General features: G+C 41.6%; 1 protein-coding gene across 1 annotated transcript in view; it reads left to right on the top strand.

The window, feature by feature from the left end:
* CIB1 (calcium and integrin binding 1) overlaps positions 1 to 26,112 on the top strand; it is a 113,903-nt gene that overhangs the window by 60,968 nt on the left and 26,823 nt on the right. Inside the window, exon 4 of the mRNA XM_053717699.1 lies at positions 9,584 to 9,731. Within this exon, the coding sequence (XP_053573674.1) occupies positions 9,584 to 9,731 (148 nt within the window). The remainder of the gene's footprint in view (positions 1 to 9,583; positions 9,732 to 26,112) is intronic.

The following is a 26,112-nucleotide window of genomic DNA, read 5'->3' as shown; positions in this document are numbered from 1 at the left end:
CCCCGTCATTTTTCAGACAGATTTAGATTATATTATACTTTTTATAAACTTCAGTCACCTCTGCACCTTTTAGCTTTTCCTTTCTCTTCCTAAATCTTCGGTCGAATGACTGGGGGTGGAGGGAAGGGAGGAGCTATATATATACAGCTCTGCTGTGGTGCTCTTTGCCACTTCCTGTTAGCAGGAGGATAATATCCCACAAGTAAGGATGAAATCCGTTGACTAGTCGTATCGTAGAAGAAATTAATTTATCAGGTAAGCATAAATTTACTTTTTTCCACAGGTCCATGGGAGGGAGGACGCCCTCTCAAACCAGGTGAGCCGTCCTTCTGCCGGACAGATGTAGATTCAGGTAAATGCCTAGTTTATTTTTCTTTTTATAGGGAAAATATTGCACTTCAGCAGTTAAATCTGCATGGGACGTTAAATACCAGTAATCCTATTATGGGTTAATTGTAGTCAGATTATGCAGGCACTGGGGACGAGAGGAGCATTTAAAAAATTTTTGGTTGGGCCCACGATTAAGGAGGCGGTTTTCTTCAGAGGCGGCAAGGCAGTTTTTGTGCGCTTTCGTTTGCGGCTCTGCTGTATTAGAGGATCGCCCAGCCGACTGATTGCGTAGTTCTGGATCGAAAACCAGATCGTTAGCATTTTAGATTGCCTGCGACCAGCAGGGAAGGTAGGCACCTCAGCAAAATTGCTGAGGTGTAGAGGCTGTCTGGGGTTTTAATAAGGACCGCTGCTATGTAGTTGTTTTTCAGAATTTAAAAATTTAAAGAGACAGTATCGTTGTTGTTTTTTTGTTTGTTTTTTCCTGTGATAATATCCAGGTGAAATAAAGTTGTTTTTTTTTGTTGTTGTTTTTTTTTAGTGTTTTTTTACTCTTTTGTCTTGGGCAGAGATGGATCAAGAGGCCTTACAAAATGTTACATGAAGCCTGTGTTTTAAATCCCAGGTGGAACCACCAATCCCTTTTTGTTCTTCATGTATTGAAAGAACATTGTGTTACAGGGATAGCCTTTTTGATCCCGAGCCATCATTAGCTAAGGCGGATGCTGTTCAGGGGTCTCCTGTACCAGATATGCCGCAGCTTTCTCTTCAAGCGTCCCAACTTTTTCAGTCTACACATTCAGTGCCCTGTGTTACCTCTCTCACTCTCCGGTTGGAGTTTCTTTGCAAGATATTGCTGCCCCGGTATCCTCTGCGGTATCTGAGGCGCTGTTGGCTTTTCCCATGCTGCAGGGAAAGCGCAAGAGGAAATTTTTAAAGAATCAGTGAGCAAAGTTTCTGATCCTGTAGTGGCTACTCAAGGTGCTTCCTCTCTGAGGAGGAAGACACTTTGTTAGCGTCTGAGGGTGAAATCTCAGATTCAGACAGTATAATCCCTTCCTCTGACGCTGAAGTTGTATCCTTCAGATTTAAGCTGGAACACCTCCATTTTGTTACTTAAGGAGGTTTTGGCTACATTAGACGATGCCAATATGACTGTTGTAGTCAATCCTAAGAAATCGAGTAAACTGAACAAGTACTTTGATGCTCTCTCTGCAGTGGAGGTATTCCCTGTACCAGATCGTGCTACAGAGATGATTGCACGGAAGTGGGAGAGACCTGGAATTCCTTTTTCTCCATCCCCAATTTTCAAGAAATTTGTTTCCAATAGCTGACTCTATTAAGGAGTCTTGGCAAACTGTCCCCAAGGTGGAAGGGGTGATTTCCACTTTGGCTAAGAGAACCACTATTCCCAAAGAGGATAGCTGTTCCTTTAAGGATCCTATGGATAAGAAGTAGGAGGCATTGTTAAAGAAGATGTATGTTTACCAGGGTCTGCAATGGCAGCCTGCGGTGTTTATTGCCACTGTCACCAACGCGGCAGCCTACTGGTTTGATGCGTTGTCCGATTCTATTCAGACAGATACTCCTCTTGAGGAGATCCAGGATAAGATTAAGGCTCTTAAATTGGCCAATTCCTTTATCACGGATGCTTCCTTTACAAGTCATTAAGTTGGGAGCAAAAATATCTGGCTTTGCTGTACTAGCTCGCAGATCCTTATGGTTGAAATCCTGGTCTGCGGATGTTTCATCTAAGTCCAAACATTTGGCAATTCCCTACAAGGGTAAGACCTTGTTTGGGCCGGGCTTGGCCGAGATTATTTCAGATATTACAGGAGGAAAAGGACATTTCCTCCCACAGGATTAGAGAAATAAACAGAAAGGGCGTCAGAGTAATTTTTGTTCCTTTTGAAACTTTAGAGGTAAGCCCCCTCCCTTCCAAGTAGGAACAATCCAAGCCTTCTTGGAAGCCGAATCAGTCTTAGAGCAAGTTGAAGCAATCTAAGAAGCCTGCAAATGAATCAGTCAGCATGAAGGGCCTGCCCCCGATCCGGGAGCAGATCCTGTAGGGGCAGACTTTTTTCGCTCAAACCTAGGTTCGGGATGTTCCGGATCCCTGGGCGGTGGATATCGTATCCCAGGGGTACAAACTAGAGTTCAAGACTTTTTTTTTTTTTTTTTTTTTCCATGGGCAGGTTCCTCCTCTCGATTATCTGTAGACCAGATAAAGAGAGGCGTTCTTATATTGTGTCTGGGATCTTTCCGCCCTGGGAGTGATAGTTCCAGTTCCCATGCAGAAACAGAGTCTGGGATTCTACTCCAATCTGTTTGTGGCTCCCAAGAAAGAGAGGGAACTTTCAGACCAATTTTAGACCTGAAATGTTTAAACAAGTTCCTCAGAGTACCATCCTTCAAGATAGAAACTATACGTTCCATTCTTCCCTTGGTTCAAGAGGGTCAGTTCATGACAACCATAGAACTAAAGGATGCGTACCTTTATGTTCCCATCCACAAGGATCATCACAAGTTTCTGAGATTTGCTTTTCTAGACAAGCACTTCCAGTTTGTGGCTCTTCATTCAGCCTTGCCACAGCTCCCAGAATTTTCTCAAAGGTCCTGGGGGCTCTGTTGGCGGTGATCCGGTCATGGAGCATTGCAGTGGGGCCTTATCTGGACAACATTCTGGTTCAGGCGCCGTGTTTTCAACAAGCAAGCTCTCATACGGAGGTCTTGATGTCTTTTCTTCGCTCCCACGGATGGAAGGTGAATCTGGGAAAAAGTTCCTTGGTTCCAGCTACAAGGGTAGTGTTCTTCGGGACCAAAATAGACTCCCTATCAATGAAGCTATTTCTGACCGAGGTCAGAAAAACCAGGATCTTCGACTCTTGCCTTGCCCTTCAGTCCTCTCCTCGGCCATCAGTGGCTCAATGTATGGAGGTAATTGGTCTGATGGTAGCTGCTATGGACATCATTCCGTTTGCTCGGTTCCATCTCGGACCTCCTACAGTTATGCATGAACAGGCAATGAAACGGGGACTATGTGGATCTATCTCCGCAAATAGATCTGGATCAGGCAACAAGAGAATCTCTTCCGTGGTGGTTGTCTCAGGAACACCCCTCCCAGGTAATCTGCTTTCGGAGACCCACCTGGGTGATTGTGACCACGGATGCCAGCTTGCTGGGATGGGGAGCAGTCTGGCGCTCCATTGAAGGCTCATGGTTTATGGGCTCGGGAGGAGTTGGTTCTCCCCATAAACATCCTAGAGCTGAGGGCGATCTTCAATGCTCTACTGGCCTGGTCTCGGACAACATAACTTTGGTGGCTTACATCAACCACCAGAGAGGAACTCAGAGTTCCTTGGCCATGACAGAGGTGGCCAGAATTATTCAGTGGGCGGAGACCCACAACTGTTGTCTTTTTGCAATCCACATTCCAGGAGTGGACAATTTGGAAGCAGATTTTCTGAGCAGACAGACCTTTCACCCGGGGGAGTGGGATTTCCATCCGGAGGTGTTTTCTAGTTTGATCCTCAAATGGGGGCTGCCGGAGCTAGATCTCATGGCTTCTCGGCAGAATGCCAAGCTCCCGAGGTATGGTCCGAGGTCAAGGGATCCACAGGCAATCTTGATAGATGCGCTGGCGGTGCCATGGAATTTCACTTGCATACCTGTTCCCTCCGTTCGCTCTCCTTCCTTGAGTCATTGCTCAGATCAAGCAGCAGAGGGCTTTGGTGATTCTCATGGCACTGGCGTGGCCTTGCAGGATCTGGTATACAGACCTAGTGGAAATGTAATCTCTTCCACCTTGGAGACTTCCGCTGAGGAAGGACCTTCTACTTCAAGGGCCCTTTCTTCATCCAAATCTTGTTTCTCTGAAGCTGACTGCTTGGAGATTGAACGCTTAATTTTATCTAAGCGCGGGTTTTCGGAAGTCGGTCATTGAGACCTTGATCCAGGCTCATAATCCTGTGACTAGAAAGATTTACCGTAAAATATGGCGTAAATATCTGTACTGGTGTGAATCTAAAGGTTTCTCGTGAAGTAGAGTCAGGATTCCTAGGATTTTGTCTTTTCTTCAGGAAGGTTTGGAGAAGGGTTTGTCAGCAAGTACTTTGAAGGGTAAAATATCTGCCTTGTCTATTTTGTTGCATAAGCGTCTGGCGGATGTGCCAGATGTACAATCTTTTTGTCAGGCCTTGGTCAGAATCAGGCCTGTGTTTAAACCTAGGGGGTTCCTTCCTAAAGTGGTTTCGGATAGGATTATTAATCAGGAAATCATTTTTCCTTCTTTGTGTCCTAATCCTTCTCATAAGGAGCGTTTACTCCACAATCTAGATGTGGTGCGTGCATTGAAATTCTATTTGCAGGCGACTAACGATATTTGCCAGCCTTCTGCTTTGTTTGTCGTTTTCTCTGGGAAACGCAAAGGGTCAGAAAGTTACGACTACTTATTTCTCTCTAGCTGAAGAGTATAATTCGCTTGGCCTATGAAACTGCTGGACAGCAGCCTCCTGAGAAAATCACGGCTCATTCCATGAGGGCTGTTTCTTCTTTCTGGGCCTTCAAAAATGAAGCTTCTGTGGAACAGATTTGCAAGGCTACAACTTGGTTCTCTCTACATACTTTTTCAAAATGTTATAAATCTGATACTTTTGCCTCGGCTTCAAGCAGTGGTGTCTTCTGTTTAGGTTTCCTGTCTTGTTCCTCCCTTATAATATGTGTCCTCTAGCTTTGGTATTGATTCCCAACAGTAATTGATGATGATCCATGGGCTCACCGTGTCATTGGAAAGAAAACAAAATGTATGCTTACCTGATTTATTTCTTGACACAGTGAGTACACGGCCCGCCCTGTATTTTTCAGATTTTTTTTTTTTTTTGTGTAAACCTCAGGCACCTCTGCACCTTGTGTTGCTTTCTTTCTCTCCTTTTCCATCGGTCGAAGGACTGGGGTTTGTAGGTAGGAAAGTGATACTTAACAGCTTTTCTGTGATGCTCTTTGCCTCTTCCTGCTGACCAGGAGTGATATTCTCAACAGTAATTAATGATGATCCATGGACTCGCCGTGTCAAGAAAGAAATACATTTATCAGGTAAGCAAAAATTTCGTTTTTGTTACATTTAGGCTTGCCTGCATAATCAAGAATATTTCTCAACATCTTTTCAGAGTTGTGCTTTCACATAAAGGGTGGGACAAAAAGAAAAATCAGTATGTACAACTTTAAAAAAAATCCCCCCCACTGAAATGAAGTCTCTAATTCTGTAAAATGAAAATGCCACTAAAGTCATAATTTAGCGTTTCATGATTCAGATAAAGTATGCAGTTTAAACCAACTGCCAATATACTTCCATTATCAAAACGTGCACAGTCTCTTTTTAAATGCACACTTTCGGGGCGGAGCTAGCCACGGACCAGAGCAGACGCATAGAGAGCTCTGTAGACAGAATGGCATAAAAATACCTTTCCAGATAATCATTTATGCTGTGAACGGTTATAAATGGCTACTTAAACAAGGAGAACCATATATTAAACAAGGAACTACTTAAATAAGGAGTGCCATATATTAACATAGCCGGATCAAAATACTGGGCTCCGGCCATCTTTCTACCCACGTGGAGCAGCATAGCCTGACGCTATGGAGGAGCTATACTGCAAATTTGAGGCGGCACTGCAGGACGTCGAGAGAAAGCTTGTTCTCCTGATAATGGGTCATGATTCCCCTCAACACCTACCCAAAACGGAACGAGCGTACACAGAAACAGGCCGTTTCCATGGTGATGGAGAATGGGTAGTGGGGACACATGTGGAACTTGTCTCTTGTTCCACTTCAGGGATACTATCAATGGCTGAGGATCCATCGGAGGAGCTATGGTGTTGGCGGGCGCAACAGATTTGTGCGACTGAGGCCCTTAATTACCCTCAGTCTGAGACAGAAGAGACTGCGCTTGACCCTACCGATCGTACAGTTAAGCTGGGAGATAGACACATCCTATCTAGACCGGCCCTAGATGTTGAAGACACGTATATAATCCGGAGCATTGGCCATGGAGATCAGCCGACAACTTGTGGAACTTCTCATAAAGCTGGGATTGGTTAAATAAGGGCTGCAAAGAGCCAGTTTATGGCTATCCACCAAACCCCTGCAAGTAGACAAGAAATTTATTAGTGAGACTGCTCTGCTCACATTTAGAATGACGCTCCTTTAAGTCTGAATCTTTTTTTTCCTATGTCGGATCTTAATCAGGGGACTTTAGACTTTCATATGTGTTTCTTCTATACAGTTAACCCCAGTTATTGCTTGAATTTTTCATAACTTAGGTGGACTCTACAGCCTCTCTCCCTGTGCCCCTTTTGGAGCTAATGTGCTTTTTATGCTGCTGCCAGAGACTTGGGCAACACCTATTATGGGCATATGTTTAAGGTCTGATTTCATGGCTATTGATAATAGCCTAAATCAACCCTCAGGGAATGTGTAGTGAAACTCCTATGCTTGTTCTTTTAATTTTACTTATGGAACATACCATTATAAACCTGTTATTATTTTTCATATTATCTAGGTAACATGTTACTGTACAACTTTAATATTCGGTAGTCACAATTTTTTTTTTTTTTTTTTTTATAAGGATGCCCTTCTGCAATCTTCCAGGGCAAAGTAGATAATGGGAAACAAACTCTAGATATGTTAAAAAGTTCTTATCCATTCTGTTTACTTGAACTAAATGCAATACGCTGAATATTGTTGGCTGCACCAGCCCCAGTGTTTTATATGGATGATCATATATGCTTTTAGGTACAGACCGCAACAAGTTTATACAATTTTACTTCTAAGCAGGCAATTTTATGCTGCTATGTGTCTATACTCCTATATACCTAATTCCCTGTTACAGAAGTAATTGGTCTATAAGGCTCTACATTTTACCTAGAGAGAGAAAAGGGTTCCTACCAACTTATTATTATTATTATTATTATTATTATTATTATTATTATTATACTCTTGAGATACATGCGGTTATTACTTAACCTATGCATCACCATCAACGGGGGACTTTCTCTGATTTAAATGTAAGGGATCTCTGGATATCAATACTGCTTAACTTAACCTTCTAAAGTAGACAGTTTACAATATACTGATATTTTAAAAAAAATTATAATTTATATTGATGTAAATTGCTGAAGCTTATTTGTTGCCTGATAAGAGGAGCGACATGCTGTATATACTGTTTAGGCCTGAACGCATGGTTCGCCTTCCTGTGAGGCATAGGGCCTGTGCCCGCGGGATAGGGGAGCCTAATATGTTATAGAGGACAGCCTTTTTAGCAGAATTACATAATTGAGTCCTGATTTATGCTGCACTTCTAGTTTAGAGGTAGTTAAAATATGGTATACAGGTTGTTTATACTGTGTGCTTTACATAGATCTCTCCATATAGCTAGCCTTACCCCTTATACTTTACATATTTCCTGGCTTAATGTGCTCTTGCCAAGTGGTGGCTTACATAGGAGATTTCATAGAGCTGCTACTTCTATACCAACATTCCACCATAGTCCTTATATTTTACCCTGCTCTTCAATCCACTGTCTGCGGCCGAGACGGTGGAGTATAGAAACTTGAGCCATCTATAGTCCCTATCAAGCAAGAGCAAGGAATATTGGTATGATTAGATTTCCCTACCTAGGCCCTTAGCTGAGAGCAACCATTTCATTTTTAGAATTACTGCACTGTTTGAGCGGTAGTTGATAATGACTCTAGATATAACTTAAGAGGTGACCTATGTATATGATATTGGATATCCGCTTTATACTCTCACTACACATATATAGGGTATGGCTAATTATTCAGTCCCTTGTTGGGTTAAATATATTTGCACTCAAATAGTCCGTCATTTGTTTCTCTCTCCCTGCTAGATGTAGAGGATAAGCTAATTTAAGATGGGTTCATATGTTTTAAATGTTGTGACAGGTTATACTAGTTTTTGAAAATATCATATTGTTATTATGGTCCTTGATACCACAAGTATTCCCACTTTACTCAGCTGGGATAACGGTGTGATATTTAGTACCCATCTAAACCACATACAAAGTGTGCAAGGTACCTCCCCTCCTCCTTTCCCACTCTATGCGTTAGAGTGGGTCATATCCTATACCCCTTTCCCGTCCTCTGTCCAGTAGTGACAATAATCACTGAGGGGAGGTACAACGTATCTCTGTTATATATATTTTAAGGAGCAGTAGATTCAGGCTGTTTTTGTTTTGGTGTGTTACGGTTAGATACTTGGGTCATTATGCCCACCTGGAATCTTCATCAGGCTTGGAGAATTTATATCATGTATGGCTCCTCTCCTGTATTTGGAAACTCCCCTATCGTGGAAAGATTGTATCTAAAATAAGAGGATGGGTAGCAGTATGTGTTATTTCTCCCATAATACATAGCTCTCGGTTATACTTGGAACACTGTGCCTACTTTGTGCGAACACAACATTAAAATCTTATTTCCAGATCCGCCCCCTCACCCTCTTTCCACTTCCCCCGGACATCACCAATATACTTACTGAGCATTTATATATTTGATCATTCTCCTCCCAACCTTCCTCCCCTCCCATGTACTCCATTGGGGATTTCACTCCCGTTCCTTTCTCTCCCCCCATGACACCACTGAGTCTATTTCATAGACAAAGGAAAATGAGTCCTATAGAAACATTATATACTATAATAAGCCCAAAAGTGGCTATAGACCCAATTTACCTACCTCCGACGAGTCTTTATATTATGACATGGTCCAAGAGTGACCTACTATTTTCAGAAGAGGTATATATCAGTATAAAAATGAGGACATTGTTATTTTTGCCCATTACATTCTGAATCTATATTCACCTGATTATGCACTGGTTTTCATTGTGAACGATATCCCATTGTTTGTCATACTTAAGTGTTGGCAATTCTTTATACGCTGTATATGTTTATATTATCCTCAATAAAAATTTATAAAAAAAAAATCCACACTTTCTGAGGCTCCAGCTCCTACTAAGCATGTGCAAGTGTCAGTATATATGTAAAAGCATTTTGTGATTGGCCGATGACTGTCGCATAATACAGGGGGAGGGAAACTTGGATTAACTTTGGAAATTGCCAGAAAAATATTCTACTGCTCATTTCAAATTTAAAGTAAGTGCTATTACCTTGTCTTTTAATCCTGTATTTGTCAATTAATCAATACTATTTAGTGATCCTTAAATTATGCGTTCTTCTCTGTCATAGGCAAATCCTTTCAAGCATCGCATCTGCCATGTTTTCTCAACTTCAGAAGATGGGAGCATGTCCTTCGAGGATTTCCTTGATATGCTAAGTGCTTTCAGTGAATCCGCTACTCTTGAAATCAAATCACATTATGCCTTTCGGATCTTTGGTAACTATTCATTAAATGATCATATTTTTACAATATTCTGTTAAAATATACATAATCTATGCCATAGTGGTCAGGTAAGTTATATTTCTTTCCTAAGATATGGCGAGTCCACAACATCATTCAAAATATCACTCCTGGCCTGCAGGAGGAGGCAAAGAGCACCACAGCAAAGCTGTTAAGTGTCACTCCCCTACCCATAATCCCCATTCATTCTCTTTGCCTCTTTCAATGGAGGAGGTGAAGTTTGGTGTCTGAAGAAATTAATTCCTTTTTCGGGTACTTTTTCCCTGCAAGCAAGGATTTCGGTTTAGTGTCAATCTCTTCAGTAAAATAACGGTGGCTTTTAAGCAGTTAGGAAAGGAAGCAAGGACTACCTCATAACTTCCTAGCAAATTGCTACCCATGGTACAGAAAGCCAGAGTTGGTTACTCTGTTCTTTCTTTTTCTACAGGTCTCTGTAAGGAGCATGTGTCCTTTCACGCCTTGTGAGCTGTCTTCCTGCCAGACAGCTAGACTGCAGGTAAGTGCTTTTGTCTTGGAGAATATGTCATATGCAGTGGATGGGTAGATTTTTAAAATGCTTTATACAAGATTTTCTTTGGCAGTGGGTAGGCACATTATGTATGTTGAGACTAAGGGGTTAATCTTCCCTTTACTGGGACATTTTTCCTCTTTGGGCTAATTTTGTTAAAATACTTTATTCGTATGTGTGTGGCTTATGTTTTATATAGGGATTTATGTATAAACTTAAAATTTGGCATTTGGTTTTCTTTGCTTGCTTAGCTAGAACAGGCTGACAGACTGCTTGAGCGTTTGTGTAAATTAAGCTTCGGTGATGTAGGCCTTTTGCTTGTGTAGTTTCCTCTCTCTGCCAGTCATGTGACTTCTCTCTGCTGTCAGATATTCAGAAACACAAAACGCTAAGGTGCGCTAAAAAAAACCAAATCTATATCCTAAAATCTCAAAATATGGCAATCGATAAGACGGATAAATTATTGCAATGTAACAGATATATATAACACTACAGTATACCTTATAAATATAGTATACTTGTTAGTCCAAATACAATGTATATCCTTCTTCTTGTATGATGCCGGATAAGCTTTAAGTCTCAATTTGAGATCACAGACTCTTGAGAGATAATCACTAAATAGAAAACGAAAAAACAGAAGAGCGCAAAACACGCATCCAAGTGCAGATGGTACGTAAAGTTTACTTCAATAGCCCCTACTTGAGAGTGCTACTTCTGGAATATAGTGTATGTCGATCGCATCAGTTGTACACAACTATGCCGCTTGCTTCGTTCCGGCGTCTGACGTGTATTGAGCCCGCCTCCTTCTGACCGCTCTCAGCTGATCCGATACCAGGCACGTAGGCTGTCAGACTCCTCAGCTGTTCCCGGCACGTAGGCTGTCAGAACGTCTCAGCTCCGTTCTCCAATGTATGTCTTTCACCTCTCCATAGAGGAAATAAACAATACTAGGCTGGGGATATTTAATCCGTGTATCACAGTAAAAACTTTAATAGTATCAATAAAAGTACAGACTTAGGATACAAATATGTTTTCTCAGCTCATTAAACCTCTAGCACCATGTGTAGAGGTAATAGCCTCACAGAAACACTTATAGATCCTTATAATTAAAACGCAAACTGTAAAACTCGATGTACGTTTCGTGTCTTCACTAGACACTTTTTCAAGAGTTGGATATTCAGAGCGTAGCAGCGTCATTTAAATTTCAGTGTCGATCTACTATATTATCTTTTTGGAGACTTCTGGCAGCCAAATTGGGTATAAGTGTTACGGTAAGGCACCTCAGCCTGTCTGAGGTGTAGGGCGGCCTGATTGGTTTATTTTTTTAAATAATTTTTGCATAACGTTAAGCGGCTGGGGTATTAAAAATTCTTAGTGACAGTGTATTTAAAAAAAAAAATATCTACAATTTGGGGAATTTTTTATTTAGTATTATGGACATTGATCAAGACTCTGTGTATTTTGACCAAAGCTTGTTATGCCTTGAGGCACAAATTGTTTTGCCTATGCAATTCTGTGCTGCATGCTTAGCTAGAACACTTCCATTTAAAGATACATTGTTGCCCTCTGAGCCCAATGTTCAGGCAATGCCACAACTTTCTCCTCAAATGTCCCAAGCCTCTATGGCGTCAGTGCCCTGCAGTTCCTCTCAGCCTCCTGGAGGAGTTTATTTGCCTGCAGATTTTGCTGCACAGGTATCTTCTGCGGCATTATCTGCTTTTCCTATGTTGGGGAAACGCAAGAGGAAAATTTAAACATTTTTCAGATAGTAAGATATCTGTCCCATCTGTTGCTACGCAGGTTGCCCTCCTAAGTATGATGAGGAGGATACGTCTGTAGCCTATGAGGGTGAAATCTCAGATTCGGACAGTATTATTCCTTCATCTGATACTGAAGAAGTAAACTTCAGATATTAGCTTGAACACCTTTGTGTACTGTTAAAGGAGGTATTGGCTACTTTGGATGACTCAGATACTTCTGTCGTTGTCAATCCTAAGAAGTCTAGTAAACTTAATAAATACTATGATGTTCCTTCCTCTGTGGAAGTGTTTTCTGTTCCAGACCGTGTGACTGAGATTATTTCACAGGGATACCTTTCTCCCCATCTCCCATCTTTAAAAATATATTTCCTGTTGCTGACTCATTAAAGATTTATGGCGCACTGTGCCTATAGTAGAAGGGGCTATTTCTACTTTGGCTAAGATCCCCATAGAGGATAGCTGCTCCTTTTAAGGATCCCATGGACAAAAAGCTGGAGGCTTATTTTGAAAAAGATGTATGTTCATCAAGGTCTTCAATGGCAACTTGCAGTTTGTATTGCCACAGTAGCAAGTGCGGCATCTTATTGGTGCGATGCCTTGTCTGAATCAGTTTTAGTAGAGACTCCGTTGGAGGAGATAAAGATAGGATTAAGGCTCTCAAACTAGCCAATTCCTGTATTTCTGATGCTAACCTGCAAGTTATTAGACTGGGAGCCAAGATGTCTGGCTTCAGTCTTAGCCCGTAGGGCTTTGTGGCTAAAATCTTGGTCAGCTGATGTTACATCTAAGCTTCTGGCGCTTCCTTACAAGGGTAAGACCTTGTTTGGACCTGGTCTGACAGAAATAATTTCTGGTATTACGGGTGGAAAAGGGTCTTTTCTACCACAAGACAAGAAGAACAGACCTAAAGGACGTCAAAGTAATTTTCGTTCCTTTCGTAACTTTAAAGGTCAAAAGTCTTCCTCTCCCTCTTCCAAGCAGGAACAGTCCAAGTCTTCTTGGAAGCCCAATCAGTCTTGGAATAAGGGGAAGCAATCAAAGAAACCCTCAGCTGAGTCTAAGTCAGCATGAAGGGTTGGCCCCCGATCCGGGATCGGATCAAGTGGGGGGCAGACTTTCCCTGTTTTGTCAAGCGTGAATATGAGATGTCCCAGATCCTTGGGCTGTGGATATAGTATCTCAGGGTTACAAAATTAGAATTAAAACTTTCCCTCCCGGGGGCAGATTCCACCTCTCAAAATTATCTGCAGACCAGGTAAAAAGAGAGGCATTATTGAACTGCGTTCACGACCTTTCCGCCCTGGGAGTGATTGTTCCAGTAAGGGAACAGGGTTTAGGATTCTATTTAAATCTGTTTGTGGTTCCCAAAAAAAGGTAACCTTTTGACCCATTTTAGACCTAAAGTGCCTCAAGTTTTTAAGGGTACCGTCCTTCAAAATGGAAACCATTCGTTCCATTCTTCCTTTCAAGAGGGTCAGTTCATATCGACCATAGACCTGAAGGATGCGTATCTTCATGTTCCCATCCACAGGGATCATCGCAAGTTCCTGAGATTTGCCTTTCTAGACAAACACTTTCAGTTTGTGGCTCTTCCGTTTTGGCCTTGCCACAGTTCCCAGAATTTTTTCAAAGGTTCTGGGGGCCCTCTTGGCAGTGATCAGGTCTTGGAATTGCAGTGGCGCCCTATCTGGACGACATTGGTTCAGGCGCCATCTTTTCAACAAGCAAACTCTTTTATACAGATATCTTGTTGACTTTTCTACGTTCCCACAGATGGAAAGTGAATCTGGAGAAGAGTTCCCTTGTTCCAGCTGCAAGGGTGGTTTTCTTAGGCACCATAATAGATTCCCTATCTATGTAAATTTTTCTGACAGAGGTAAAAAAAATCCAAGATTCTTGCCTCTCTCTTCAGTCTATTGTTCGCAGTCAGTAGCTCAATGTATGGAGGTAATTGGTCTGATGGTCGCTTCCATGGACGACATTTGAGAGCTCTGCAGTTATGCATGCTCAGACAATGGAACGGAGACCATTCAATACGGTCTCTGAGGATAGATCTAGACCAGTCGACAAGAGACTCTCTCCCTTGGTAGCTTGTCTCAGGGCACATGCTTCCGGAGACCTTCCTGGGTGATAGTGACCACAGACGCCAGCCTGCTAGGCTGGGCAGCAGTCTGGGAATCGTTAAAGGCTCAGGGACTATTGACTCGGGAGGAGTCTGCTCTCTCCATAAACATCTTGGAGTTGAGAGAGATTTACAATGCTCTGATGGCTTAGCCTCAATTGTCCTTAGCCCGGTTTATCAGGTTCCAGTCGGACATCATCACCTTAGTGGCTTACATCAACCACCAGGGAGGAACTCGAAGTTCCTTAGCCATGAAGGAGGTGGCTCGGATTATTCAGTGGGCGGAAGCTCACAATTGTCTATCTGCCATCCACATTCCAGGAGTGGACAACTGGGATTTCCTGAGCAGACATACATTTCATCCCGGGGAGTGGGCTCTCCATCCGGAGGTGTTCTCCAGGTTAACCCTCAAGTGGGGGGTGCCGGAGTTGGATCTGATAGTGTCTCGGCAGAATGCCAAGCTTCCATGGTACGGTTCAAGGTCAAGAGATCCGCAGGCCACTCTGATAGATGCTCTCATGGTCCCTTGGGTTTTCGGTCTACCATACCCGTTTCCTCCGTTTGCGTTTCTTCCATGAGTCATTGCTCGTTTCAAACAGGAAAGAGTGTCGGTAATTCTAATAGCTCCTGCATGGTCTCGCAGGATCTGATATGCAGACCTAGTAAAGATGTCATCGCTGGCACCTTGGGGGTTCCCTCTGAAGAAGGACCTTCTAACTCAGGGTCCATTACTCCATCCAAATCTTGTTTCTCTGAAGCTGACTGCTTGGAGATTGAACACTTAGTTTTGGCTAAGCGTGAGTTTAGGTTTCTGAGTCGGTCATTGAGACCATGCTACAGGCTCGCAAGCTTGTTACTTGTAAAATTTACCATAAGCTTTGGTTTGAATCCAAAGGCTACTCTTGGAGTAGGGTCAGAATTCTTAGGATTTTGTCTTTTCTCCAGGAAGTTCTAGAGAAATGGTTGTCAGTCAGTCAGTTCTCTGACAGGTCAGATTTCTGCATTATCTATCCTTTTACATAAGCGTCTGGAAGATGTGCCAGATGTTCAATCTTTTTGTCAGACTCTGGTCAGTATTAAGGGCTGTGTTTTAAACCTGTTGCTCCTCTTTGGAGCCTTAACCTTGTTCTTAAAGTTTTTTGCAGCAGGCTCCGTTTTAATCCAATGCATTCTATAAATATTAAGTTGTTATCTTGGAAGGTTTTGTTTCTTATTGCTATCTCTTCTGCTCGGAGAGTTTCGGAACTCTCAGTTTTGCAGTGTGATTAGCCTTACCTTTTATTTCATGCAGATAAGGCGGCTCTTCGTACTAAATTTGTGTTTTCTCCACGAAAGTGGTTCTGGATAGAAATATTAATCCGGAAATAGTTTTTCCTTCTCTCTGTCCCAATCCTTCTCATAACGTTGGTTCCACAACTTGGATGTTGCGCGTGCTCTAAAATTCTATCTATAGGCGATCTAAGGATGTTCGCCAGTCTTCTGCCCTGTTTGTTTGTTTCTCAGGAAAGCGCAAGGGTCAGAAGACTACCGCTACTTCTTTCCCTCTGGTTGAGAAGTATAATTCGTTTTGCTTATGAGACTGCTGGTCAGCAGCCTCCAGAGAGAATTACAGCTTATTCCACTAGGGCTGTCTCCTCTTCTTGGGCTTTCAAAAATAAAGCTTTGGTGGAACAGATTTGCAAGGCTGCAACTTGGTCCTCTCTGCATACTTTTTTCAAAATTTTACAAATTTGATACTTTTGCCTCGGCTGAGGCCTCTTTTGGGAGAGAGGTTCTTTAAGCGGTGGTGCCCTCTGTTTAGGTCTGCCTGTCTTGTTCTCCCTCCCTATTCATTCTGTGTCCTCTAGCTTGGGTATTGGTTCCCACTAATAATTGGGATGATGTTGTGGACTCTCCATATCTTGGTAAAGAAAACAAAATTTATGCTTACCTGATAAATTTCTTTATCTCCAAATATGGAGAGTCTACAACCCCACCCTTAATTAAAAGTTATTTTTGACTAAACCGCTGGCACCTTTACACCTGTTTGTGTTATTCCTTTTTCAATTTCCCTTTGGTCGAATCACTGGGGATTTTGGGTAGGGGAGTGACACTTAAAGGGACATGAAACCCAACATTTTTCTTTCATGAATCAGATATAGAACACAATTTTAAACGACTTTTCAATTTACTTCCATTATTTAATTTGCTTCCTTCTCTTGTTATCCTTTGCTGAAAGGTTTATCTAGGCAAGCTCATGAGCAGCAGATAACGTAGGTTTTAGCTGTTGCTTGGTGGCTGCATATATGTATATCGATTGTTATTGGCTCACCCATGAGTTCAGTTAGAAACCATTAGTGCATTGCTGCTCCTTCACCAAATGATACTAAGAGAATGAAACAAATTAGATAATAGAAGTAAATTATAAAGTAGAGAATACAATTTTAATCAATCTGATCCATGAAAGAAAACAATTGGGTTTTATGTCCCTTTAACAGCTTTGCTGTGGTGCTCTTTGCCTCCTCCTGCTGGCCAGGAGTGATATTCCCACTTGTAATTTCAATGACGTTGTGGACTCTTCATATCCGGAAAGAAAGAAATTTATCAGGTAAGCATACATTTTTGTTTTCTGACATTCACTCATCTACAGGTTTGCTGTATTGAGGTGTCGGCCCAGTCTTTTGAAAAAAATAGCCTTTTCTCTTGTTAGGTGTATCCAGTCCACGGATCATCCATTACTTGTGGGATATTCTCCTTCCCAACAGGAAGTTGCAAGAGGATCACCCACAGCAGAGCTGCTATATAGCTCCTCCCCTAACTGCCATATCCAGTCATTCTCTTGCAAGCTCTCAACATAGCTGGAGGTAGTTAGAGGAAAGTGGTAAAATATAGTTAGTTTTTTCTTCAATTAAAAGTTTATTGTTTTTAAATGGTACCGGACAGTACTATTTTATCTCAGGCAGCATTTAGAAGAAGAATCTGCCTGCGTTTTTCTATGATCTTAGCAGAAGTAACTAAGATCCACTGCCGTTCTCACATATGTCTGAGGAGTGAGGTAACTTCAGAGGGAGAATGGCGTGCAGGGTATCCTGCAATAAGGTATGTGCAGTTTGTTTTTCTAGGGATGGAATTTGCTAGAAAATGCTGCTGATACCGGATTAATGTAAGTTAAAGCCTAAATACAGTGATTTAATAGCGACTAGTCTCAGGCTTGCTATCAGAGGTATATACTCTGATTAATGTGCAATATAAAACGTTTGCTGGCATGTTTAATCATTTTTATATATGCTTTGGTGATAAAACTTATTGGGGCCTAGTTTTCTCCACATGGCTGGCTTTATTTTTGCCTAGAAACAGTTTCCTTAGGCTTTCCACTGTTATAGTATAAAAGTTACAGTTGGTGCAGTTAAAATTACAAACTGTGACATTCAGCTTCCCTCAGCAGTCCCCTGCATGCTATAGGACATCTCAAAAGGCTTCAAAAATAGGAGCTGTGGCAGTTGTTATGACTGTTTAAAAAACATATTTTTCGTTTTGTTAATCTGTTTTTTGTATTAAGGGGTTAATCATCCATTTGCAAGTGGGTGCAATGCTCTGCTAACTTGTTACATACACTAAACATTTTGTTAGTTTAACTGCCTTTTTTCACTGTTATTTCAAATTTTGGCAAAATTTGTTTCTCTTAAAGGCACAGTAACGTTTTTTTTATATTGCTTGTTAACTTGATTTAAAGTGTTTTCCCAGCTTGCTAGTCTCATTGCTAGTCTGTATAAACATTTCTGACATAGAGGAAACTCCTTGTTCATTATGTTTAAAAGCCATGGTGGAACCCCATAGGAGAATGTGTACTAAATGTATTGATTTCACTTTAAACAATAAATATCAGCTGTTATCTTTAAAAGAATTATCACCAGAGGATTCTGACGAGGGGGAAGTTATGCCGACTAACTCTCCCCACGTGTCGGACCCTTTGACTCCCGCTCAAGGGACTCGCGCTAAAATGGCGCCAAGTACATCAAAGACGCCCATAGCGATTCCTTTGCAGGACATGGCGGCAATCATGGATAATACCCTGTCAGCGGTATTAGCCAGACTGCCTGAATTCAGAGGAAAGCGCGATAGCTCTGGAGTTAGACTAATACAGAGCGTGCAGATGTTTTAAGGCCCATGTCTGATACTGCGTCACAATATGCAGAAGCTGAGGAAGAGCTTCAGTTTGTGGGTGACGTCTCTGACTCGGGGAAACCTGATTCAGATATGTCTACTTTTAAATTTAAGCTTGAGAACCTCCGGGTGTTGCTTGGAGAGGTTTTAGCTGCTCTGAATGACTGTGACACAATTGCAGTGCCAGAGAAATTGTGTAGACTGGATAAATACTATGCGGTGCCGGTGTGTACTGACGTTTTTCCAATACCTAAAAGGTTTACAGAAATTATCACTAAGGAGTGGGACAGACCCGCTGTGCCGTTTTCCCCCCCTCCTATTTTTAGAAAAATGTTTCCAATAGACGCCACCACACGGGACTTATGGCAGACGGTCCTTAAGGTGGTGGGACCAGTTTCTACTTTAGCAAAGCGTACCACTATCCCTGTCGAGGACAGCTGTGCTTTTTCAGATCCAATGGATAAAAAATTAGGTTACCTTAAGAAAATGTTTATTCAACAAGGTTTTATCCTTGCATGCATTGCTCCTGTCACTGCTGCTGCGGCGTTCTGGTTTGAGTCTCTGGAAGAGGCCTTTCAGACAGCTACTCCATTGACTGAAATACTTGAGAAGTTTAGAACACTTAAGCTAGCTAATTCTTTTGTTTCTGATGCCATTGTTCATTTGACTAAACTAACGGCTAAGAATTCTGGATTCGCCATCCAGGCGCGTAGGGCGCTATGGCTTAAATCTTGGTCAGCTGACGTGACTTCAAAGTCTAAATTACTTAACATTCCCTTCAAGGGGCAGACCCTATTCGTGCCTGGTTTGAAGGAAATTATTGCTGACATTACTGGAGGTAAGGGTCATACCCTTCCTCAGGATAGGGCCAAATCAAGGGCCAAACAGTCTAATTTTCGTGCCTTTCGAAACTTCAAGGCAGGTGCAGCATCAACTTCCTCTGCTACAAAAAAAGAGGGAACTTTTGCGCAATCCAAGCCGGCCTGGAAATCTAGCCAGGCCTGGAGCAAAGGCAAGCAGGCCAGAAAGCCTGCTGCTGCCTCTAAGACAGCATGAAGGAACGGCCCCCGATCCGGCAACGGATCTAGTAGGGGGCAGACTTTCTCTCTTCGCCCAGGCGTGGGCAAGAGATGTTCAGGATCCCTGGGCGTTGGAGATCATATCTCAGGGATATCTTCTGGACTTCAAAGCTTCCCCCCCCACAAGGGAGATTTCACCTTTCGAGATTATCTGTAAACCAGATAAAGAAAGAGACATTCTTACGCTGTGTGCAAGACCTCCTAATAATGGGAGTGATCCATCCAGTTCCACAGATGGAACAAGGACAGGGATTTTATTCAAATCTGTTTGTGGTTCCCAAAAAAGAGGGAACCTTCAGACCAATTTTGGATCTAAAGATCTTAAACAAATTCCTCAGAGTTCTATTGTTCAAAATGGAAACTATTCGGACAATCCTACCTATGATCCAGGAGGGTCAGTACATGACCACAGTGGATTTGAAGGATGCTTACCTTCACATACCGATTCACAAAGATCATCATCGGTTCCTAAGGTTTGCCTTTCTAGACAGGCATTACCAGTTTGTGGCTCTTCCCTTCGGGTTGGCTACAGCCCCAATAATTTTTACAAAGGTTCTGTGGTCTCTTCTGGCGGTCCTAAGACCACGGGGCATAGCAGTGGCCCCTTATCTAGACGACATCCTGATACAGGCGTCAAACTTCCAAATTGCCAAATCTCATACGGACATAGTGTTGGCATTTCTGAGGTCGCATGGGTGGAAAGTGAACGATGGAAAGAGTTCTCTATCACCCCTCACAAGGGTTTCCTTCCTAGGAACTCTGATAGATTCTGTAGAAATTAAAATTTACCTGACGGAGTCCAGGTTATCAAAGCTTCTAAATTCCTGCCATGTTCTTCACTACATTCCGCGCCCTTCGGTGGCTCAGTGCATGAAAGTGATCGGCTTAATGGTAGCGGCGATGGATATAGTGCCATTTGCGCGCCTACATCTCAGACCGCTGCAATTATGCAATTGTAACAACAGATGCCAGCCTTCTAGGTTGGGGTGCAGTCTGGAATTCCCTGAAGGCTCAGGGATCGTGGACTCAGGAGGAGAAACTCCTCCCAATAAATATTCTGGAGTTAAGAGCAATATTCATTGCTCTTCTAGCTTGGCCTCAGTTAGCAACCCTGAGGTTCATCAGATTTCAGTCGGACAACATCACGACTGTGGCTTACATCAACCATCAAGGGGGGACCAGGAGCTCCCTAGCGATGTTAGAAGTCTCCAAGATAATTTGCTGGGCAGAGACTCACTCTTGCCATCTATCAGCAATCCATATCCCAGGTGTAGAGAACTGGGAGGCGGATTTTCTAAGTCGTCAGACTTTTCATCCGGGGGAGTGGGAACTCCATCCGGAGGTGTTTGCTCAATTGGTTCATCGTTGGGGCACACCAGAATTGGATCTCATGGCGTCTCGCCAGAACGCCAAGCTTCCTTGTTATGGATCCAGGTCCAGGGACCCAGAAGCGACGCTGATAGATGCTCTAGCAGCACCGTGGTTCTTCAACCTGGCTCATGTGTTTCCACCGTTTCCTCTGCTCCCTCGACTGATTGCCAAAATCAAACAGGAGAGAGCATCAGTGATCTTGATCGCGCCTGCGTCGCCACGCACGACCTGGTATGCAGACCTGGTGGACATGTCATCCTTTCCACCTTGGCTTCTGCCTCTGAGACAAGACCTTCTACTACAAGGTCCTTTCAATCATCCAAATCTAATTTCTCTGAGACTGACTGCCTGGAGATTGAACGCTTGATTTTGTCAAGGCGTGGCTTCTCCGAGTCAGTCATTGATACCTTAATACAGGCACGAAAGCCTGTAACCAGGAAAATCTACCACAAGATATGGCGCAAATATCTTCATTAGTGTGAATCCAAGAATTACTCATGGAGTAAGGTTAGGATTCCTAGGATATTGTCCTTTCTCCAAGAGGGTTTGGATAAAGCATTATCAGCTAGTTCTTTAAAGGGACAGATTTCTGCTAAGTCTATTCTTTTGCACAAGCGTCTGGCAGAGGTTCCAGACGTCCAGGCATTTTGTCAGGCTTTGGTTAGAATTAAGCCTGTGTTTAAACCGGTTGCTCCTCCATGGAACTTAAACTTGGTTCTTAAGGTTCTTCAAGGAGTTCCGTTTGAACCCCTTCATTCCATTGATATCAAACTTTTATCTTGGAAAGTTCTGTTTTTGATGGCTATTTCCTCGGCTCGTAGAGTCTCTGAGTTATCAGCTTTACAATGTGATTCTCCTTATTTGATTTTCCATACAGATAAAGTAGTTCAGCGTACAAAACCTGGGTTCTTACCTAAGGTAGTTTCCAACAAGAATATCAATCAAGAGATTGTTGTTCCATCATTGTGTCCTAATCCTTCTTCAAAGAAGGAACGTCTTTTACATAATTTGGACGTAGTCCGTGCTTTAAAGTTTTACTTACAAGCGACTAAAGATTTTCGTCAAACTTCTTCCCTGTTTGTTGTTTACTCTGGACAGAGGAGAGGTCAAAAGGCTTCGGCAACCTCTCTTTCTTTTTGGCTTCGGCGCGTAATACGCTTAGCCTATGAGACTGCTGGACAGCAGCCTCCTGAAAGGATTACAGCTCATTCTACTAGAGCTGTGGCTTCCACCTGGGCCTTTAAAAATGAGGCTTCTGTTGAACAGATTTGCAAAGCGGCGACTTGGTCTTCGCTTCATACCTTTTCAAAATTTTACAAATTTGATACTTTTGCTTCTTCGGAGGCTATTTTTGGGGGAGAGGTTCTTCAGGCAGTGGTCCCTTCCGTTTAAGTTCCTGCCTTGTCCCTCCCTTCATCCGTGTATTTTAGCTTTGGTATTGGTATCCCACAAGTAATGGATGATCCGTGGACTGGATACACCTAACAAGAGAAAACATAATTTATGCTTACCTGATAAATTTATTTCTCTTGTGGTGTATCCAGTCCACGGCCCGCCCTGTCCTTTTAAGGCAGGTCTAAATTTTAAACTACAGTCACCACTGCACCCTATGGTTTCTCCTTTCTCGGCTAGTTTTGGTCGAATGACTGGATATGGCAGTTAGGGGAGGAGCTATATAGCAGCTCTGCTGTGGGTGATCCTCTTGCAACTTCCTGTTGGGAAGGAGAATATCCCACAAGTAATGGATGATCCATGGACTGGATACACCACAAGAGAAATAAATTTATCAGGTAAGCATAAATTTATGTTTTTTGCCTGTTTTAATAGATACCAATATGACTGGCTGTTATCTGATCCCTATCACATTTGTCTTTTTATGCGCCATATAAGCTATAGACTATACTTCTATGTACATCTGTTAATATATGGTACATAGGAATGAGAACAAAAGAGTAAATAAGTTCATGTGAGAGTTAGTGCTGGCTCTTTAGTAACATGCATGATTTTTAAACATCTTTCTGAAGTCAGTGAGTAGAGGTGCAGTGGTGATGCTTACTGACTCTAAGATGTCTTTAGATGATCTATCACACAGTAGGTAACTGTTGGTTACACACATATGCCATCACTGATTTACTAAGCTGCCCATTAATACATATGTTAAATCAGCCAGCAATGTATTTTTAACCACTTTGTAGGGATTAAATGCATTACTGTTCCAACAATAGACATTAGGGCATTGTGTTACTGCTCCTTTGGGTTTAGTTATCATAGTTGTTGTTTGTTTGTTTTTTTATTTTTCAGCCTTTTAACTTAAAGTGATTGTAAACTTAAGTTATGGGTGAAATCAGTGTAACTAATAACAATCTAACCCCACTTGTGTTTTTAGAGCTCTCTGCGCCGTTCTACACTTTTTTTTTTTTTTTTTTTTTTTTTTTTTTTAAGTGACATTTCTTCTTCCAGCCAACTGATTTTCTAGCCTTTTAGGCGGCCAAGTCCTTACCCAGCACACCCATAGATCAATTGCAAAATCAATTAGCCAGATGAAGAAACGTCACTGAAAAAAATAAAGGGTAGATCAGCGCAGGGAAGAAGAGCAGCATGACTAAATCTGAGCGATTAGCTCTATAAACACTTGTATTTAGAAGCGAAAAAAGTAATCATGAATGAAAGTGGGGTTAGATTTTGATCATAGTTACACTGATTTCTCCCATAACCATTAAGTTTACAATCACTTTAATTTTAGATGCCATAATAAAGAATAGGAGCATCTCATCTTGCCTTTTTAGAAAAACTAGACACTGCTATTACTATTTATTTTATAAAAGTAGAAGTGAATAGTGTCCCTTACATGCTTTGCATATGTTAGTGTTACATTAGGCCATCTGAACATGAAAAATATATTTGCAATACTAATACCTTCTATCATATATAATTTGTGCACTTAAAGGGACACTGAACCCCAAAAAATGTATTTCGTGATTTAGAGAGAGCATGCAATTTTAAGCAACTTTCTAATTTACTCCTACTATCAAATTGTCTTCATTCTCTTGGTATCTTTATTTGAAAAGCAAGAATGTAAGTTTAGATGCCGGCTCATTTTTGGTGAACAACCTGGGTTGTTCTTGCTGATTGGTGGATAAATTCACCCACCAATAAACAAGTGCTTTCCAGTGTTCTGAACCAAAAATTGGCTGGCTCCTTAGCTTAGATGCCTTCTTTTTCAAGTAATGATAGCAAGAGAACGAAGAAAAATTGATAATAGGAGTAAATTAGAAAGTTGCTTAAAATGTCATGCTCTATCTGAATCACAAAAGAAAAAAATTGGGTTCAGTGTCCCTTTTAATTATACTGATAAAAATCAAACCCAACAAGTTGTTTGTTAGTATTTCTCTGTCATCCAGTGGTTTGAGGAACTCTCAATTTCTAATTTGTCATTCTCATTTATTTTACTTACAACATTATAAATAACACATATTTAAAAAACAAACAAACATAGGAATAATGATAAATTATGCCCTATTTTTTACTTCTATCTTAAAAAGACATAGGGGCCATAAGAATGGCAGACAGTATAGTTGAAAGGTACCCAGTGACACTTTCCTGTGGAGTTTTAAATGCTGTAAATTGGATGTAGTCCAGTATGAGTGATAATACTCTGCTGTTAACTCTTTAAAGTGTGTTAGAACTGTCCCTAATTAGATGAACCCAACTTTTTACAGTTTGTTTGGGTAAAAACAATTTATAGTTCTGCACTTGTACAAGAGGCTCCAACTACTTGACTATATATCGCGGTACGTTTGATTGTACTCAAGTTTTTCCATCAAAACTTTTTTGATACTTCTTTCACAGGTTATCCATCTTAAAAGGACATGAAAACCTAATTATTTTTTTATTTCATGATTCAGATAGAGAATACACTTTTTAAACAACTTTTCAATTTACTTCTATTTAATTTGCTTCCTTCTTTTGGTATTCTTTGTTGTTGAAGCAGCAATGCACTACTGGGAACTAGCTGAATGCACTGGGTGAGCTAATAACATGAGAAACATATGCGCAGCCACCAGTGAGTCTACATAGGTATACTTTTTAAACAAAGGCTATCGATAGAACAAAACAAATTAAATAGAAGTAAATTGGAAAGTTGTTTAAAATCACATGCTCTATCTGAATCGTAAAAAGAAAACAAATTGGGTTTCACTTCTGGAGTATTTTATCTGTCTTAGTGTCTCAAAATAAATATAAGTATATGAACAAGGGGGGTACCTTGTAGTACTTTTGATCTTAAACATCAATGTTTATCTTTAACCAGCAAATCTGTACTGGTGGAGAATTATACATATTTTTATATCACTATATAGCGAACACATAAAATTATGATTATGTGTATATATCTGTTTCCTTAATATAAGGAGAGTCCACGGCTTCATTCCTTACTTTTGGGAAATACTGAACCTGGCCACCATGAGGAGCAAAAAAAAACCCCGGCCAAAGGCTTAAATACCTCTCCCACTTCCCCTATCCCCCGGTCATTCTTTGCCTTTCGCACAGGAGGATGGTCGAGAAGTGTCAGAAGATTTCGGAGTTGTTCCTCAGGAGGGGTATATGCCCTTTGATATGGGACTGGAGTTTTAAGTAGTCTTGCCATCCTCTCAGTGAAAGCATTGACAAAAGTTAGTCTGGAGATGCAGGGAGAGTCTTGCTGCAAACCCATCCAGACTGCCTGCTAACCGCTCCTTAAGCAACCAGCGTTGACGAGTTTCACTGTCTGCTTTCTTCACTCAAGTTCATGTCCGGATCGATGCTACAAGACTGTCACACTTAAGAGGCTGTGTTTCTGTTCCACAGCATGGATTCCGGTAAGATTGTTTCAATTTTTACTTATGTTGTAAACGCTGAAGACAGGGTTACAGTGTGACTCCTTTTATCTTAATAGAATCATGGGTTAATATCTCCTGAGAGAGGTTATTGAACAGTAGGGATTAATCAAATGTGATACTTTGATTTTATGCTGCTTTTATGTGTGAGATTTAATTTTTTTGGGGCTCATAAAGACTACTGTTATGCGGTAACGGAACATACAGGTTTTTACTTTCACTTTGAATGCTGCACAGCTTGTAGCTTGGCCCCCTTTTTCTTATAGCAGGGGCAGTCCTGCCTTGCGCATAACGTGACCAGGTGTGGTCACACTTTCGTTTTTTCTTTCCTGACTGAGCTAGCTGTTGGAGAAGACGCTTGTTTCTCTGTTTCCCTGGGTCTAGGAGGTGGTGAGTGCCCCAGTCATTTATTCTGTATCCTACTGTTAGCGCAAGCTATGGAGGATTCTGATATGCTTGAGGTTACTCTATTCCTAATAGTAATACCTGTCTATATTGTG

This window comes from Bombina bombina, chromosome 6 (assembly GCF_027579735.1).
Source record: "Bombina bombina isolate aBomBom1 chromosome 6, aBomBom1.pri, whole genome shotgun sequence".
Taxonomy (NCBI): Eukaryota; Metazoa; Chordata; class Amphibia; order Anura; family Bombinatoridae; genus Bombina; species Bombina bombina.
This window is presented reverse-complemented; position numbering and strand designations above follow the sequence as displayed.